We start from the raw sequence: 18,132 nt of genomic DNA on the forward strand, positions 1-18,132 counted from the left end.
GATTCTATGATTCTATTCTAATAGCAGCCACACAAACCCTAACCGTAGCTCTCCGTAGCCCCGTGCGGGCGCTCTCAGGCCCTGGCGTGTCTCCTCTGTGTGGGCTCTCTGCTTTAGGGCCTGATCCTGTGCTCATCTCTGCCTGTCCCATGCAGAGGAGCAGGGCGTCCGGCAGTCAGATCTGCCCCCATTAGGCGCAGGCTCGCAGCCTCCCTCGGGCAAGGCCTAGGCTCTCTGGCCTGCCCAGCCTCCAGCTTCCCCCAGTGCCGTTTGCGGGGCAGCATAAAGATCCGCACAACGCTGAGAGCTGAAAATGGGAGGAGAACATAAACTAAGCTGACGTCAACATCAGACTCTGGCCCAGGGGCCACAGCTCAGCTCCTCTGCTTCTCCTCGTATTTAATTCCAGAGCAAGGCAGAATCCAGCGTCTCGTGCTGGGAACTGGGGACCCAGTTTGCCGCGGCGCACAGAGGCCGTGAATAGTTAGTGGGGGCGCTCCGTGAGCACAGGCCATGTTCGTGCTGATGGTGTTTTCACAGGTGTCCCAAGGAGCGTCATGTCACGTGCCCAACCTCCTCTACCTCAGTCCCACTGAGCAGAAGGAAACCATCTCAGGCCTACCCAGCGCGCCTGCCGGCGATCCTGAGAGCCTCTGAGAGCACTGCTGGGCCTTGAGCTAAAGTCCTGTGTAGCAGGGACGTGCTCCTGCAGGGCGCAGAGCAGGCTGCAGGCGTTGGCTTGCCCGGGGCTGTTCGCAGAGGGTGCGATGCTGAGCAGCTGCACGGGACCCAGACGGGCCACACTGGGTGGATTCTCACCGCTGTTGTTTTTGTTCCTTTCCATGTCGTTCTTCTTCCCCCCAAGGCACCTGGCTCAGGCACCTGGTCCCATTAGCCTGGCCGCATTTCATTTCTTCCTGATTTGCCTGTGATCTGAGGAGCTGTGTATTCTATAGCCCTGGCGTGTCCTGCTAATTCCGTCGCTTCCAAACATTCCCATTTGTTTCCCCCCCTCTCCCCCCATCAAAAAGCACCTGCAGCAGCGTTGCTTTTAAAGCAAAACCAAAGCACGTTGGAATGAGCATTCTGGAAAAGTTACAGCTGGCCCTGTGGTTAGTGGAGAAAAATACCAAGCCGTGCGCAGCCTGCCTGGAGTCTGAGGAGGGGAGGAGCTGGGGCTTAGGCCCGGCCTTCCCATGGAAAGCTGATGTGCCTGGTTATCAGCCCAGAGTCCTGGTGGACAGCTGGGCTTTCGCTGTCGTGTGTTCTCTGGCGTTCAGGGTCATTGCCCATGTGGATTCAATGCAATGGTCGGTTTGGGTGAAACACCTTTTGTGTTGTGTTTTACTTTGCTGTCAGTACTGAGGAATATGAAGCACCCACCTAGATTTCCTTCCCTAACGCTGAAGTTTCTGTTTGCAGGAAAAGCAGGAAAAGGAGTTTAGGGATGAAAATCCTGAGCATCTGCCAGGCAGCTGTGTTTAATAGCGCCTACTGATCAGAGACGTCAGCAGCACTCGGGTGCCAAGGCGAACACTAGTTGTGACTGTGTATCCGCCTGGAGCACTCCCAGGCACATGGACTCCAACCTACCTCTGTGCTCCGGGAATCACCAGGGTGAATTAACCGTTTAATTCCAGCCTGCCAGTAGCTATGCCAGGCACATAGCAAACATGCTCCCAGAACACTAGCAACTGCACTTCCACGCCAGATCCATGCCATGGGGGAACTGCTCTGCCTGCCCTGCAGGGCCTGTGTGTGTATCTGGGCATGTCAGTGCCTCTCCGGAGCTCTGTGAGCTTGGGCCTGAGCCTGCAAAGACTTACCCCCCGCAGGGAACTGGCTGCACTGAACCACCCAAAACAGGGATCCGGATCAGACGCCGAATGCACGATGGAACTGCCGGTGGTGTGCGCTTTACTTCCGGACAGTGCCCTGGCGAGGCTTGGACTGCTGGGAATCGGGGAAATTTTACCAAATCCGGTAGAATTTTCCTCCCAGACTCTGCAGAAATTTGGGTGTGGGAGGGAGGGGAATTTCTCCTGCAGATTCTCTCCAACGCTCAAACACGGGGTAATGTTTGTCCACACAGAGGAGCCCGAGTGTAAACTGACTTTACCCACTTCTTGTTTGGGGAGTATGGAGTTTAGTTTGTGTTAGTTTAACCACGTAGATTTTTTGCCAGTGCACCACCACTTAGATCGCATTGATTTGGCCACAAGGACTCCTCGTAGGTTTCACCCACTCTGGTTTCCTTTAAAGAAAATCGAACTCTTCCATCCCCCTTGATCTTATCCCCTCCCCCCCTTTCTCCGTGGGGCACGCCCTTCGGCTGGGCTCCCTCTTCCCAGACTCCTAGCTAGAGAGAACTAAAGGCCACAATTAAAGGAGCCGTTTGGCAGGACACTCAGTGACAGTGAGAGCTGCACAAGAGACCATGCCAGGGGGACGACAGACCACTCCAAAGCAGCTGGTGGTTGGATTCGAACCTGCACCTGAAAGGTTTAAAGCTGTCTACACTGTCACCAGCTCCCTTGCTGCTGAACTGGTCTCACCCTCGTACTCGGTGCCTTTGGCAGCTGAGCCGTCGGGTCTGTTCCTGCGGCTCTGAAGAGCTGCACTGGGATTTATTCCCTTGTGAACAGTGCAGCCACACGCGCCGGCGCACACACTGTGACTCTACCTAGTACGTAGCAGGGCAAGGGAAAGTAACGCTTCCTCGCCCAGGCTTTGGCTCGGGACTAAACCATTGCTGTCTGTTTGTCCACCAAAAAGCAGGGTGTTGTTCTCGTCCCGTTACTGCGTCTGCATTTACCTGGATTAGTGGCTGCTCGCGAACCCACTGGGGAACGAACAATGCTGCTCCAAGACTGAGTTAGTCATTTAAAATAAATCTGCTTTTCTGCCGGGTTGAGCTGGGACTGGGGCCCGTGGGCGGCGCAGCCGAGGGATGTGCGGTGCTCTGGGTTGCGGCTGTGTCCGTGTTCCTGTTACAGCGAGCTGGTTTCAAGGGTTATAATCCAGCTCTTCGACAGTCGCTCTGGGCTGTACTTCAGCTGTCGAGGGCTCAGCACGTTTCTTTAACATAAAAATGTGAAACAAATGATCAGTCCCATCGCTTCCGAGGTGCCGCCTTCCCTTTCCCCTCTTTGTGTCTGGCTCTATCCTTCCTCTGCTCTGCTGTTATATTCTCTTGTTTCCGTGTGATGGAAGCTGATTATTTTCATTATAATGCTTGAGCGCTCAGAAGAGAAGCTGGATCACGTAATACATGGAGATGGGCTGGAGCCAGCAGTGGCTTCAGGCACCAGCGCTCCAAGCACGTGCCTGGGGCGGCAAGCCGCGGGAGGCACCCTGCCGGTCCCTGCGAGGGTGGCAGTCAGGCCGCCTTTGGCAGCACGCCTGTGGGAGGTCCGCCCGTCCCGCGGATTTGGCAGCAATTTGGTGGCAGGTACGCCGAAGCCGCAGGACCGGCGGACCTCCCGCAGGTGCGCCGCTGAAGGCAGCCTGCCTGCCATGCTTGGGGCGGTAAAAAATCTAGAGCCGCCCCTGGCTGGAGCCCCAGCCCTGATCCAGAGGCCCTGAACATTGAGGAAGTGTCACTCTGGAACCAAGCTTTGGGGTGCAGGTCTGTATCTACCAAGGGCTGAATCAAACCCTGCATGTTGGGGAAGCTTGGTTCTGGATCCAATCTTTGCATCTTGGGCCTATCTCTAACTCTGTGTAGTCTTGTTATTTTCTTTCTCCTGTAAGTGCAGCGTATCCGATGCGATGCTGTCTCACACCTAGTATTTGCTTGGTTCATTAGCACTCACAGACAGACTGACATCACTGTGGCCTGCGAGGTGCTGTCTGAGAGATTTCTGTGCTAGCCATGGAGCCTGATGGAGAAGGGTTTGATTCTTTTCTCTCTTTCCAGCACTTTGGATTGCACTGATCATCAGACCTACCAGCTGCCCCATGAGCCTTTGCTGGGCAGACCACCCCCATCATCGCTTCCATTTTTCCGGCTCCAAAATCCCAGACGAGGGTTTGGGGTAGAACTATTCAGAAAATGGAGTTTCCCTTCCATGGGAAATGGCCATTTCCCAATCGTTTTCACTTCCACATAAGTATCAGAAATATTCACAAAACAAAAATTCCCAAGTTTCACATTGGAAACGCCTAGATGGAAAATTTTGCCTTTTCACTTGCAAAGAAACGGCTCCATGTTTGGAACCGACATTGATTTGGCTGATTGGAAAGCTGAAAAGTATTGTCCCAATTGACGGTTTTGACGAAGCCATGTGTTCTGCCGGGAGAACGTTTCCTACCAAGAATGCCTGGTCGCTCTGGCCTTGGGCAGTGGCTCCCGTGTGCTGCCGCCGCTCTCCTGTGCAGAGCTCCCTGTGGTTCTGCACTGACACCCCTTCTGCCAGTGAGCGTGGGAGGCTGCAAAACTTGGGTTGTGGAGCCGCCGGTGCAGGTGGTGCACGGCTGTCTCATTTCTTCAGTCCCAGGAGACGCGGGGCTTTTGCTTTCCCAGTGCCTGGTTGAACTAGGGACTCGGATGAGAGCCGGGCCGGTTAGGGCTTCACCAGGCATGAGGGAGGCAGTGCTGGTGAGCTGCAGTGCAGAGTGTTCCAGCTGGCACTCGTGTTTGTCTGCAAGTCGGAAGGTGGATGCAGTGTATAGCCCTGGCCTGGGTACTGGCCACACCTGGGTAAGGGGAGAGGGGGGGAGATTTCAGCTTGGAAAAGAGACAATTAAGGGGGGATAGGTTAGGGGTCTATAAAATCATGAGTGAGGTGGAGAAAGTAAATCAGGAAGTGTTATTTACTCCTTCTCATAACGCAAGAACTAGAGGCCACTCAATGAAATTAACCGGCAGCAGGTTTAAAACAAGCGAAAGGGCGTATTTGTTCACACAATGCACAGTCAACCTGTGGAACTCTTTGGGAGAGGATGTTGTGATGGCCAAAAATATAACTGAGCTCATAAGAGAATTAGATACGTGAATGGAGGATGGGTCCGTCAATGGCTATTAACAAGCTGGTCAGAGATGCCTCATGCTCTGGGAGTCCCTAGGGGATGGATCACTTGGTGATTCCCTGTTCTGGTCACTCCCTCTGGGGCACCTGGCACTGGCCATTCTCGGAAGACAGGACACTCTGCTGGATGGACCCTTGGTCTGACCCAGTGTGGCCGCTCTTGTGTATATTCTTATGAGATGCAGCATTGAGTCAGCCACACTGTTGTGAGCACCAGCGTGTTCGGAGAGTGACAGGTCTCTTCACGCAGGAGCTGTGATCGTACTGCGCTGACATGGACACCGGAGCATCCCTGATGGCCACCTTCCCGTCAGACTCCTGAGGCCATTGCAATGTCTCCATTGGAGCTGCACTAACCATTCACTGGGGTTTCTGCAGTTCCAGGCCTGTCTCTTGTGGGCATGTGTACAGTGCACAGGTTCCCGTTGCTTTCCTACCAAGGGCACATCCAGAGGTACCTCTCTGCTGGGACTTGGCAGCAAATCATCAGGACTTCTCCAGGGCTCCACCTCCTCTGGCTAGGGTGGCGTTTGGGGCTGGGAGCCTTCCTGCCCTGCCGAGCAGATGGAGCCAGAGCTCAGGGCATGGGACAGCTTTGCAGAACCACAGGCTGGTTTGTGTGTGTCTTGGGGCTTCCCTGCTGCTCTGGTTTGCCTGGTGACAGTTCCCTCGACTGCTGAGGGACAGCTTCCAGCCACCCAGCAAACTTGCCTTCAGGGGGGTATTCTGAGACCCTTAGAATCCTAAGCCGTGAATGTGACATGCATGGAGCAATGAAAAGCAGCTTCCCCCAACCTTTCCTCTGGGTCTACGCAAGGCCTGGCCCCACGCACCATGGTTGTGTGCTCCGGCTGTCAGGTGCTGCTGGAATGCCAGGCGCCGGGGGAACCAGCCGCCAAGCGCTGGGCTGGCAGCAGTGCCCTGCAGTGCATGTGGATGTGTGTCCGTCACCCTTCTCTTGAATCTTTTTGCTCCTCTTGGTGGCTGGAACATAAGAACGGCCGTACCGGGTCAGACCAAAGGTCCATCCAGCCCAGTATCCTGTCTACCGACAGTGGCCAATGCCAGGTGCCCCAGAGGGTCTCTTGTCAGTGCTACTGCTGTCAGCTTCTCTCTGGCCACCAGGCTTGGGCTGCAAATGCTGCGGGTCTTTGTTTGATTTAATAAAGTGTTTCTGTGGGAATTGTTCTGAGCTTCACAGAACATTTCTACTGCTCTTAGGGGTTTTGTCGGTTGTTTTAAAAAGCCTGTTTTTACAAACCCTAAATGTTGTGCCCAAATCGGATCAGAGAGCGTCTCTCTACTATCTAGCAATAGCCACAAAAGACGCCTTCTAATCAGCATGTGCCATAGCAGCCCTGGGAAATGGACATTACATTACAGCTGGGGAAACTGAGGCACAGAGCCATTCGTTTTGCTGGGCCCAAAAGCAGCTACTGAATTCTGTTGCCTCATCTTTGGTGGCTCAAGTTGTGCACCCGGACATTGTGAGACCCAAGTGCTGGGAAAGGTCTGGCTGCATGTGAGCGTCCTTGGGTCACACAGGGCCAGGTGCAGAGCTGGGAACCCCCTGTGTCCTGGCTCCCAGGCCTGTGCTCTGACCACCCTCTCTCTCTACATTACTAACAATGGGCCTGATTCTCCGCTGCCTTGCGGCTTGCACAGTCATGACACCCGTGCACAATGGGCGGTAAATGCAGCCATTCGGACGGGGTCAATGGCTGCACAAGGGCCCTGGAGGATTATTGAGGCAGTCCAGGCACAGACGTGTCGTATCAGAGCAGTGCACAGGAACTTGGAGCATTTAAACACACCATCACACCGCTGCTGTGAACACATCCTGCCACGCTCTGAGCCGGAGGCCTCTCTTGGCTCTGACACGCCTGCAAACAGCCTTCATCAGCAAGCTTGGGTTGTGTGTGCCCAGCTGTGTCTGGCTGAGTTCCTGTGCTTGCTGCAGCTGCCTGGAGCTGGCTTCCGGTGGGGGAGAGGAGCAGATCTAGCCGGGCAGGGAGGGCTGCCATGCCTGCCCAAACACTTGGTGAATGTGGCTCTGGGGTGTTGTGCATGTTTTGAAGAGAGGGAACTGGGCCTGTTCCCACTGCAGCTGCTCTGCAGGGGAGCTGCCAAACCTGCCCCGGACGGCAGTGACCACCTCTCACTCAGAGGGACTAGCACAGGGGTGGGCAAACTTTTTGGCTCGAGGGCCACATCGGGGAAGAGAAATTGTATGGCGGGCCATGAATGCTCACGAAACTGGGGTTCGGTTCCGGGAGGGGGTGCGGGCTCCCGGGTGGGGCTGGGGATGAGGGGTTTGGGGTGCAGGAAGGGGCTCTGGGCTGGGATCGAGGGGTTTGGAGAGGGGGAGGGGGATCAGGGCTGGGACAGGGGGTTGGGGTGTGGGGAGAGGCTCAGGGGTGCAGGCTTTGAGCAGCACTTACCTCAAGCATGGTCTGGCCCCCGACCCAGCGCCCCGGCCGGAGTGGCTCCAGCTCGCGGGCCGTAGTTTGCCCACCCCTGGACTAGCAGAACCAGGGGCTGAAAGAGCGATGCGGCGGTGGCTCGGCACCAGCAGACTGAGTCCACGGGGGTCTGAGTCTGGGATTGATGATCCGAGTGTCAGTCAGGAGGCAGTGCCAAGCCCACTGCCCCTCAGCAGGATGACGACGCACGGCTGCCGTTCCCGGCTTGTGCAGGGCTGTGCGTGGACCCCAGTCTATGCAACGGGTGTGTGTGTGGGGGGGGTCCTCCCAAGGACATGATGCTGGGACCCTGCCCCATGAAGCCAGTGTCTGTGGGCGTCCAGAGAGAGGAGAGAGACTGGCTGGAGGGAGCAGAAGGGCTGCTTTGTGCTGTGATGCTCACCAGTCCTGTGAGCTAAGCAGGGCCAGACCAAAGCCTGGTTTTAACCTCTAACACCATCTGGATCAGTGCTGTGATGGTCACTGCAGTAGTTCTGCCTGGTGTGGATGCAGGGCTTACGCCAGCCCATGTGGGTGCACAATGCTACAGGGTTTAGCTGCAGTCAAGCTCCGATTTCCTGCCTGCGTGAAAGGCCCCCAGAGATCAGGCCGGTACTGCAGGCCGTGGGCGTGGTGTTTCACTGCTCTGCTGGGTCAGCTCTCAGTGACGTGCCAGGGAGCCCCGTGCTCGTGGAGGCGCTGTCTTTCCGCTGAGATGTAAAGCCGAGGATGGTGATCATTAAAAAACCCCGGTGAGCGCAGTGGCTTTAGCCAGGGTGTCTTGGTCAGATTCCAGCAGCTTTCCTGAAATCCCCAGGCAGCTGCCATTGGAGATGGTGTAACTCTTTGAAATGGGTGAGTGCTCTCGAGGAGCTACCACATTCCACCCCCGAGGTGGCTGCATGTCAGTGGTGAAAAGTTTGCATAGTGTGTCAGGCTGCCCCGGAGTGAAGGAAGGTGGCCTGAACTGGGGCAGCCCCACTGACTGCAGCAAACTCGACCCACGGTGCAAGTCCAGTATGACTCCGGGGGAGTTTCGGTGCCCATAGAACGCAGGATGGGTCCTAGGTAACCAGGGCCGTGTATGGACCGCACAGTCCTGCCCTTGTGTTTGTCGTGTGCCTGTACAAAATGAGAGGAAGAAGCCGGACTGCTGGCTCGCCTAGTCCTGCCATAGTCCCAGCATCGCAGGCCCCTGCAGAACGGACACAACAGCAACTCGATCTGCGTTTCCTCTGCGAGTCAGGAGCCTGCTCCCGCTGCGCTCACGGCTGAACCACGGCTGTTGTTCACAGCTACTTGGGGTTGTGGGGGGGTCCCGTGCAGGTCTCTGCACTAGGAAGTGAGCACCAGAAGCCACCACAATAGAGAGCATCCAGCGAGCGCTCTGCTGTACCGAAGGAGCGGGGGGGTTCGCAGGGCAGCGGGACCGACGGTGTCACTGCTGGGGAAGGAGCTGCGTGGGGCTCCCTTCCGTAGCCACTCAGACTCCCGTGTGTGTCTTTCACAGGCGCTTTGTGTCTGGGTAACCCAGCGGCCCTGCACGAAGACCCGTTGTGACTCTTCCTGCCATCAGCCCAGCCACGGGGAGGCTGTGTCCCTGGGGGGGCTTTGAAGGGCTCTGTGTGAACAGTGTTCACGGGGTCTTGAGAGATGGTGGCAGGGCCGAGAAGGGTTTAAGTGTTGTTCTGCAGGGAGCTCGTCTGGCCTCTTTTCAATCCTCTCTTGGGAGGCACCAGGGGGTTGGGTTTAATTCCCGGCCCCTTCCTGTAGTGGGAGAGCTTGTGACCCCAGTGACACGGGTGGGAATGGAGTCGCTTCAGACTGACGCCAGAGGGCCTACGGTCAGAGTCTGGCCCACTTTGTTTCTCTGTTTTTATTCCGTTTATCATCTAGAATTTGCCTTGGAAGGGGAGCTGAACCCTGTGTCCCTGAGTGCCCCATCTGCAGTACCCATTGCACAGCGGCACCAAGGGGCTGGGTTAGCCACTAGCTGTCAATGCAGCACCCCTGCAATAGAGCCCATTCATTTAATCTTCCAAGCCTTTTTCTGCACCAGCAAATCCTTCCCAGGGGACCAAGCGGGCTGACCCAGGAAACTGGGGAGCCTGACGCTGATCCCCGCAAACCCCTGGGAAGGCTGATGCGGGATGCTGGCAATACAGCATGAAAAGCTGGTAACAGACTGAATGCCCGTCAGCATGGGGGCTCTGTGGGGAGCAGGTCTTGTCACAGCACCACGTCATTCTGTTTGTGAGGAGATCACAAGTGCAGCTAATAGAGGTCACTGTGTTGACTGAGGCATTTGATTTAGTCCAGCATAACGTCCTGATAAAAACAGCACAATACAGAAATCGGTGCGGCCCGTATTAAGGGACTAAAAACTAGTTTATCCCACAGAAGAGTGAGCTCTACCTGGGTAGGAGGTTTCTGATAGCAGAGGGCTCTGTAATTGATCAGAAAAAGGCTTAATGTGATTCCATGGTTGGAATTTGAGGCTAGATAAATTCAAACTACAATCAGAGGCATGTTTTTAAACGGTGTGAGGGTAATCAATGGTTGGCATCATTTACCAATGGCTGAGGTGTCTTCCCAAAAGCCCTGCTCTAGCTTAGCCAAACATTATGGGCTTGACACAGAAATTACTGGGGGAGGTTTTCTGGCTTGTGTTATGCAGGATGTCAGACTAAATAACCATAATGGTACCAGTCTTTTAATCTGTTAAGGGCTGTTATAAATAGGTCTCCATGTCCACTGAAGGTAGGACAAGCAGTAATGGGATTAATCTGCAGCCGGGCTGATTTAGGTTAGATGTTAGGGAACAACTTTCCAGCTCTCGGGGTGGGTAAGCTCTGGGACAGGCTTCCGAGGCAGGTCATGGGATCCCCGTCACGGGAGGTGTTTAAGAACCGGCTGGACAAACCCCTGTGAGGGATGGTCCAGATTTACTTGGCCCTGCTCACTGCAGGGGCCTGGACTTGATGACTTCTTGAGGTCCCGTCCAGACCCATAATCCCTTCTGGGCTTAAATCTAGGAATCTCTGAGGCAGGTGTGAGCTCAGGCTTGCATTCCTTGTGCATCCAGAACAGCCGGAGTCCGGAGAAGTGTGGGTCCCGGGGGGGAGTTTTAGCTCCGTCCTGCAGGGGCCATGCTGAGGGTGAGTGAGTGAGTTTCCCTGGGGCACAGAGTGCATTTTTGTAGCTGGAGGAGTTAACGCTTCTTGCTAGGGTTGTGCTTGGCTCACAGCTGGTTGCTGCTGGAGCCATTTGCCCTGCGGTCGGTAAACCCCCCCACGTTGTGCTCTTCTCCCTTCTCCAGGCACACGTTCTGGCAGTTCCGCCGTGAGAACCCCCAGAGCAAGGTGGGCGAACCCCCTCCTGACGGCCTGCCTGGCTTTAACAGCGGGGTCATGCTGCTGAACCTGGAAGCCATGCGCCAGTCCCAGCTCTACAACCAGCTGCTGGAGCCAGACATGGTGCGGCAGCTCACGGAGAAGTACCACTTCAAGGGCCACCTGGGGGACCAGGACTTCTTCACGATGATTGGCATGGAGCACCCCGAGCTGTTCCACGTGCTGCACTGCACCTGGAACCGGCAGCTCTGCTCCTGGTGGAGGGAGCACGGCTACAGCGACGTGTTCGATCAGTACTTCCGGTGCGACGGCCAAGTCAGAATCTATCACGGGAACTGCAACACACCGATCCCCGAGGACTAGGCCGCCCGTCGCTCTGCTGGGTGATGGGAGCAGCAGCTAGTGAAGTGTGTGCACCAATGCCCCATGCAAAGGTGTCCCCACCCCATTGTGTGCTGGGCTCCTGCACCTCACTCCAGCTGTTCCAGGAACATTCCAACCCTCTCACCTCGGGGAGGAAGTGCAGTCTAGTGGTTAAACCAAAGGCACCTGGGTTCTGCTCCCAACTCAGACACGGACATGGCTACGTGAGGTTGGGCAAGGCATATCGCTCCTCCATGCCACAGTCTCCCTACTTGTAAAATGGGCTATTGATATTTACCCTCCTCCCACTGTGCTGTGAGGCTCAATTAGAGCGAGCAGTGAAAGCCCCTATGTACATGCAAAGTAGACCAAGTCAGTGCAATGGCACACACCACCACCTGCCTTCACGTCCTGGGTGCACCGCCCTGTGGGATAGGGAGAGCACCTCGTTTGACACTGACAGCGTCAATGGTTGCACAGTGTTCATGAGCATTGCATTGTTCTTTACTGTAGACTGCGTAAGGGACCATCACTCGGTGACCTATTTCTGTGTCTAACGCCGGGCGAGAAGACGCCATCTCCAGCCTGGCCTCATTTAGAATAAAAGCCAAACGAGACTTTGTAAAGACTGGTTTGTGCTGATGAAATTACAAAGCTGCATTAACACTGGGTTGAATCCAAATGCGCTTTAAAGCCTTCCCTTGGTTCTTCCTAGTGCTAAAAGCTTTGCTGCTGTTCTCATCTTAGAACCATGCAGAGTGTGGACGAGTATGTTCTTTTTTACTAGCTCTTCCGTTAACCTTTTATGCTAGAATAAAGGTGCAAATGTAAAATACACTGTGTCAGTTTTCCACAGCACAACTGACGCCCTGGGTGAAAGGTTTAATAAGGGTCTGGTTCCTTCTTACGGTGATTAAAAGTAGCTGACATACGGCTGTTGGGTAAATGAAAGAACAGTGCCCTGCGTACCATCGCCACTCTGTTTAACTGCACCAGAGTCCTGAGTCAGGTCTATAACCAAACGTATTCACGGCAGTTGTTATTGCCCCTGTGTGTGTGGCAGAGTATAAATGGCAGAGATAATGAGCCTCATTAGACCATTGTTCTTTCTTGGCCGCGCTGCGCTGCTTTTGCCCACGTCGTTTGTAGTGTTGCAGCCCATGCTGGCAGAGCGCTCTCTGACGGCCGCACACAGCACCCCCAAGCACTCCAGGTCCTGTCCGGTCTCTCCCAGATTCCTCCGTCTCACAGGAATCCCTGGGGGTGGATCTAGCCAGAGTCCTGGCTCCGCCAGCAGCCTGCAGCAGCAGCAGCAGACGAAGGTGGGAAACCCTGCACCCTGGGGAAGCCAATCCTACCGCCAGGTGTTTAGTGATTGGCTTGTGCGGTGCAGCATGAAGGGTTAATGGGGAGGGCAGGCAGCGAGGGTCTTGCTGGGGTGTGAGTGGTGTGCTCCAGCTCTTTAGCTGGCCCAGCAATTCCAGAGGGGGGCCCAAAGCGCTGCAGAGGCCTGGTTGTCTCAGTCTCTAGGACAGCTGCTGTGGTACTGAACGCTGAGCCGTATGCGTGAGAGAGGCTGGGGCTATTAGTACAGGGGCTTTAATCCTGTGGCGCCTTTAGCCACTGCCCAACCCCACCTCCTGCCTTGCCAGCAAATCCCATTGGCCCCACAGGCTGTCCCAGAGACAGGCCTTGTGGAACAGAGCGTGCAGGAAGGGGGGACTGTGCAGATTTCCCAGGGGATCTCGACACAGCCCAAGTTCCATGTCGGGCACAATTGCGACAGGTGCACTTGATCTAGGGCCAGTATGTACTTCCTAGCGTAACATGTCTGTGGTTCAATGACCGCACAGAGTAAAATCCACGTTACACAAGGAATCGCTGCATCATATGCTGACACTATACGTGTAAATACCAGCTCTGGGCTCAGCCATTCACAGCCTTCCTCCTGGGAAGTCTGAACATTGAGAAACCCTCCTGGACAGTGCAAACGCACCTACTCTGCAAACACAGACAGCTTGGCAAAGTCACCACAGGAATTTACCCACCCAAGCGCCCACTCTTCTAGCCAGCTTGATTAGGCTGAACGAGAGTTACCAGGCACAGCACTTAAAAGTGCAAGATGTGAGAGCCTTACTAGCCCTGCATGGGTCTGAACATGCTTCAGCTCTGGTTGTTATTGTGTACCTCGGGTCTGCCCTGAGCTACAGCTCAGACCAAGCCCTTCTCCAGCACACGCCACCTCTGGCAGGGGTCACACTATAGCGTACAATGCTATAGGTCATACAAAGCGCCGTTCATGGGGCCATGGATGTAAAGTGCCTCCCCCCGCCTGCTCCTCCTCAGGTCATGGGGCCAGTCACAGCCCTTGCACTCAGGCAGTGCAAAGCCTGTCTCTGCTGGCTCCAGGGAAGGTGGGGCGGGGCTGGCCCCCATGTAAGAGGAGCACTAACCCTGCCATGAATTTGTGGTGGATGCTGTATCCATTTAACTATGAGTTTCCAACCTGGTTTGGTAAAATCGACACCACTTGTGTGTGTAGACTGGGGCTTAGTTAATTGTCAGTTACCCCACAACTTAGCACTAACACCACATAGTAAATAGCGTGGCACTGACAAGCCTGCAATTAACACCGCAGCCTTGATGCTTTTGCTTCTATACACACAATTCTTCATCCAACTGTAACGCCGCCACCCCCCCAGTTATCAGCAGGCGGGATCAAACCTGGGGGCTCTGGACTTAGTGCCTGAGCCTCTACCGCATGAACTAAACCCCACCTGGCACTTAACTCAGCCCGTAGCAGATTCATCAATATCTCGCTCGCTAAGGTGCCACTAGAGGGGTCAGAGCACCACCCCCAGGAGGGTGGGGGGTCACACGTCCACGCTGCTAAGTGGGGATGGGATGCGGGGGGCAATGCAGTTGGCACTTTTAACTCCACTGCTGCCTGTTAATACAGGAATAGCTTTTCATTTTTTTAAAGGCAAAAACAGGCTGGCAACAAATGTAACCCGCCTGGCCGTGTTGGGTCTGAGCATCGCTCACCTTCGCCTCATTTTGAACCCGACAAGCAGCAACGCTTCACGCTGTTTGATGGCCCCAGCAGTAAACCCGCTCCTTATTTGAGTCACTGAACTGATCTGCTTCCAAATCACAGCACAAGCAAGCGCTCGGCTCCAAAGTTCCTCCCAGGTCCGCAGGGAAGGAATTACTAAAGGGTGACTGAGCACAAGTGAGAAGCACGAGCCTCTTTTCGTTACGCTGACATTTTAACACAGAGGGGGAGCTTAACACTCATGATGACCTTGTGAGAGCGGAGTCAGCTGGGGCCCAGCCATGCCCGGCCTGCCAGCCCTGGAGGATGCCGTGCACCAATGCCCTGGCTAAAGCAGAGCTTGTGATTTAGTGCTCCCAGTAAAGCCAAAGTCGGAGGTGACTTTTTCGAGCTGTGCCCTTCAGTGCAAACTGGCTTTGCCCAGAAGCCTGAGCACTCGGAGCAAGGCGGCCACAATGGGCCTGGATCGACCTCCTGGGGGCGGGGCCCAGGCTCGGTTTGGGCCCGCTGCTGTGTGGAACAGACCTTTGCCTGGCTGCAGCGCTTCTCAGCTGAGCCTTGCCAGGCGCCTTGCAGAGACACAACCTCACACCACCAGCACTGGCCCCAGGCTATAGCTGGGGACCCAAGGCTCAGCAAGGTAAAGTGATGTGCTCACGGTCATGCAGCAAATCAGTGGCAGAGATAAACAGCTCCCCGCCCCCAGGAGGCTGGGCACCCCCGGCCCCTCCTCCAGTCGGCAGCTGGCAATGCCGCTCGCTGCTCTGCCATGCACACCCCAGCAGCACCTTCCATTGCCAGTGCTGGCCCAGGCGCAGGTAACGTTCCTGTGACGCTGTTACACCGACCAGGGCTGCCACCAGCACGAAAACGCACTTCAGCCCCTAGAGCACAGAGCGTGGTGCCCCCTCCCCTCCCCAGCAGCCAGTGCGGCACGCCCTGGGCCGACACCGCCTTGTAGCGGGCCCCTGCCAGGGTGACGGCTGGCGTCGCTCTTTTAATCACGTTACCAACACGGGTGGCAGGCGCTGGGTTCAAAGCGGGTAAGCTGGCGGGGAAGGTTCGTCCTGAGCTGTGAGCTTGGACGCCAGCCCTGAACACCATTGTGGCGCTGGGCCCGTCACCCCACACAGAACGCTGGTTACTGGGGCTGGGCCATGAGGCTCAGGGCAGTGCCTCGCACACGGGTGTTCACAGCACGGCCCGGCCTCTGTGCTGTGCACAGCATCGGCGAGGGCTGTGGCCGGGCAGGGCAGGCGGCGCACACCCCAATGCTGGGCCCCGACACGGCCGTGGGGAAGCAGGCACAGCAGCTGAGCATGGGCTGGGCCTTACCAGCGCCTGGCCCTCGCCAGTGTCCTCAGGCCTTCACCACCACTGACCCGGCCCCTTAGACCCAGACAATAATGGGCTCGATGAATGGGCGCAAAACTTCAACCAGGGCTAATCGCCATGGCGATGAGCAGATACCACCGGGATTACATTTGGCTGCTAAAAGGGTGGCTTTGCACCATGTTTCTGAGAGACGCGCTTGGGTCCCTCACACAGCAGGGCCAGAGCGGCACGTCACAACGGTTCCAGGCTGTAGGCGACACAAGGCGCCAACCCCAGGGCCAGATGAAGGTGCATCATGACTAGGGCCTAGGCGCATGCTAACGTCAGCTGCTCAGCTTGTGTGTTTCTAGGCCTTATGAGTGTGACAAAAAAGCCTGGAACTGTGACCCAGGTATAACTGATGGAGCCATAGCTGTCTGAGTCTGCAGAGAGCCTGACCCACTTGCCTGGAGACAGGAACCTGCCCCCATCATCATACAGGCGTGGTAAGCCAGAACCTGCAACTCAGATCGGCGCATCTGCTGACACCCTCATTTCTGCCTGGGCTCCTAATGTGTGTGTGTGGTTGGGGGGGGGGGAGCTTGTTGCCCCGTGGGCACCACACCATAGCGCTGCTGGGGGTTGTGGCTAGCAGGCCCCAGGTCTAACTGATGCCAGGGCACATTGATGTGAGGAGGCGAGTAGCCCCAGACTTGCCCGTGTTGCAGCCTGTGAGGCAAACCAGGTAGGACCCTGGCATGGGCGGGTGTGGGGGGGGGGAGGTTTGTGTTATTCAACTGCTGCAGGACAGTGGGCACGTTGCTCAATTCAGCCAAAGATGCTGGTGTACAGGAGGAGGTGCAGAGGTGATGTGTGGGGGGCATGTGTGTGTGTGTGTGGGGACTGTCACATGTGCAGAGGTGATGTGGGGGGATGTGTGTGGGGGGGACTGTCACATGCCCCCCCCCAATTATTCATCACATGGTGGGCCAGGGGCCACCACCTAGCAGCGCAACTGAGCTGGCGAGTTGTGCCGGGCAGGGCAAGGACCAACTGGGAGCTGCAAGGGAAGAGAGAGAGAGAGAGAGAGAGAGAGAGTGTGTGTGTGTGTGTGTGTTGTGCCCCCCCAGCCTCCCGCCGTGCAGTAGATATGGGTCTTCTATGGGGGTGGGGTCTGTTTAGGGTGTATGCATGGGGTGATGGTGATCATGCAGCATGGTGTTAGGACTTGCGCTTAGATGGCACACGGGAGTGGGGAAGGCTCAGCCGGACCCCAGAAACCTGGGGAACTAAACCCCCCTCCCAGCTGCGTTTCCAGGCGCTATTGCCCGTGTGTGTCAGCAGGCAGCAAGATCCCAGAGCCCAGGGGCAGGTCTGAGGCGGCACCTGCCAACCCAGCCCGTCATCAGTGACTGCAGCATTACTGGGACCAGAGTGTGGGGGGGCCCGTCCTGGTGCTTACTGAGCCCCACTGGGACTCGCTGGGGTGTGAGTAGCCAGCCAGCGCTGCCCCATTGTTCACTGCACAGTGCCGCTGTGTCAGTGCGTCTGGGTGGAGGTTGGGGACTGGGTGCGAATCCTGGAGCTGCTGCCTTGCCATGCCAAGGGCACCTGGCCCGTCCCTCATCAGTCCATGCCTGCCCCCCCCCGGCCCGGCTCGGGGTGTGTCCTGTGCCCTAGCATGTCGCACGGAACAGTGCTGGGTGGGCAGACAAATGCCCTGGAGATGGCCTGGCCCCTGTTCACCCCCGGATGGTGGGAGTGAGTGCGTTCCCTGTGGCACGTCTAGCCACGTGTTAACCCCTAGAGCATCAGGGCACAGGTTACCTGGGGGTCAGAGGGGTGGGCACTAGGTGTGAGCAAGGGGATGGGCTAGCCAGCGAGTGCTGTGGGGGGCTCTTTAGGGTGCACCAGGGTGGGTGTGGGGTAAGACTGAGTGCAAGGGGTGTAGGGCTTTATGGTGCTTGAACAGGAAGAGGGTTAGGGTGTGTGCCCAATGGTTAGGTAACGCACCCTTGGGGGGGGGGAGGCACGGGAGGCAGGATTGGGGCGGGGAGTAGTGGCAAAGGAGGCGGGGTGGAAGAGGAGGCAGAGTTAGGGGTGGGGTCAGGGTGGCAAAGGAGGCGGGGTTAGGGCTGTGGGGAGGGGTCGGGGTTTGGGGCGGGGTCAGGGTGTCAGTGGAGGTGGGGTTAGGTGCGGGGTCAGGGTGGTAGAGGAGGCGGGATTAGGGTGAGAGGAGGGGGTCAGGGTGTCAGAGGAGGCGGGGTTAGGGGCGGGGTCAAGTATTGGAGGAGGGAGTTTAGGGGAGGGTCAGGGTGGTAGAGGAGGCGGAGTTACGCTGAGGGGCGGTCAGGGTGTCAGAGGAGGTGGGGTTAGGGTGAGAGGAGGGGTCAGGGTGTCATAGGAGGTGGGGTTAGGGGCGGGGTCAGGGTGTCAGAGGAGGCGGGGTTAGGGTGAGAGGAGGTGTCAGGTGTCAGAGGAGGCGGGGTTAGGGCGGGGTCAGGTGTCAGAGGAGGCGGGGTTAGGGGCGGGGTCAGGTGTCAGAGGAGGCAGGG

General features: G+C 56.6%; 1 protein-coding gene across 2 annotated transcripts in view; it reads left to right on the forward strand.

The window, feature by feature from the left end:
- XXYLT1 (xyloside xylosyltransferase 1) overlaps positions 1-12,043 on the forward strand; it is an 83,153-nt gene extending 71,110 nt beyond the window's left edge. Inside the window, exon 4 of one of the 2 annotated variants that reach the window (XM_039488143.1) lies at positions 10,812-11,055. In XM_039488143.1, coding sequence (XP_039344077.1) covers positions 10,812-10,912 — 101 coding nt within the window. In that variant the 3' untranslated portion in view covers positions 10,913-11,055. Of the gene's footprint in view, positions 1-10,811 lie in introns of both variants that reach the window. The other variant, XM_039488142.1, reaches the window with a different exon arrangement.
- The last annotated feature ends 6,089 nt before the right edge of the window (positions 12,044-18,132 follow it).

The sequence above is a fragment of the Mauremys reevesii genome, linkage group 9 (genome assembly GCF_016161935.1).
Source record: "Mauremys reevesii isolate NIE-2019 linkage group 9, ASM1616193v1, whole genome shotgun sequence".
NCBI lineage: Eukaryota > Metazoa > Chordata > Testudines > Geoemydidae > Mauremys > Mauremys reevesii.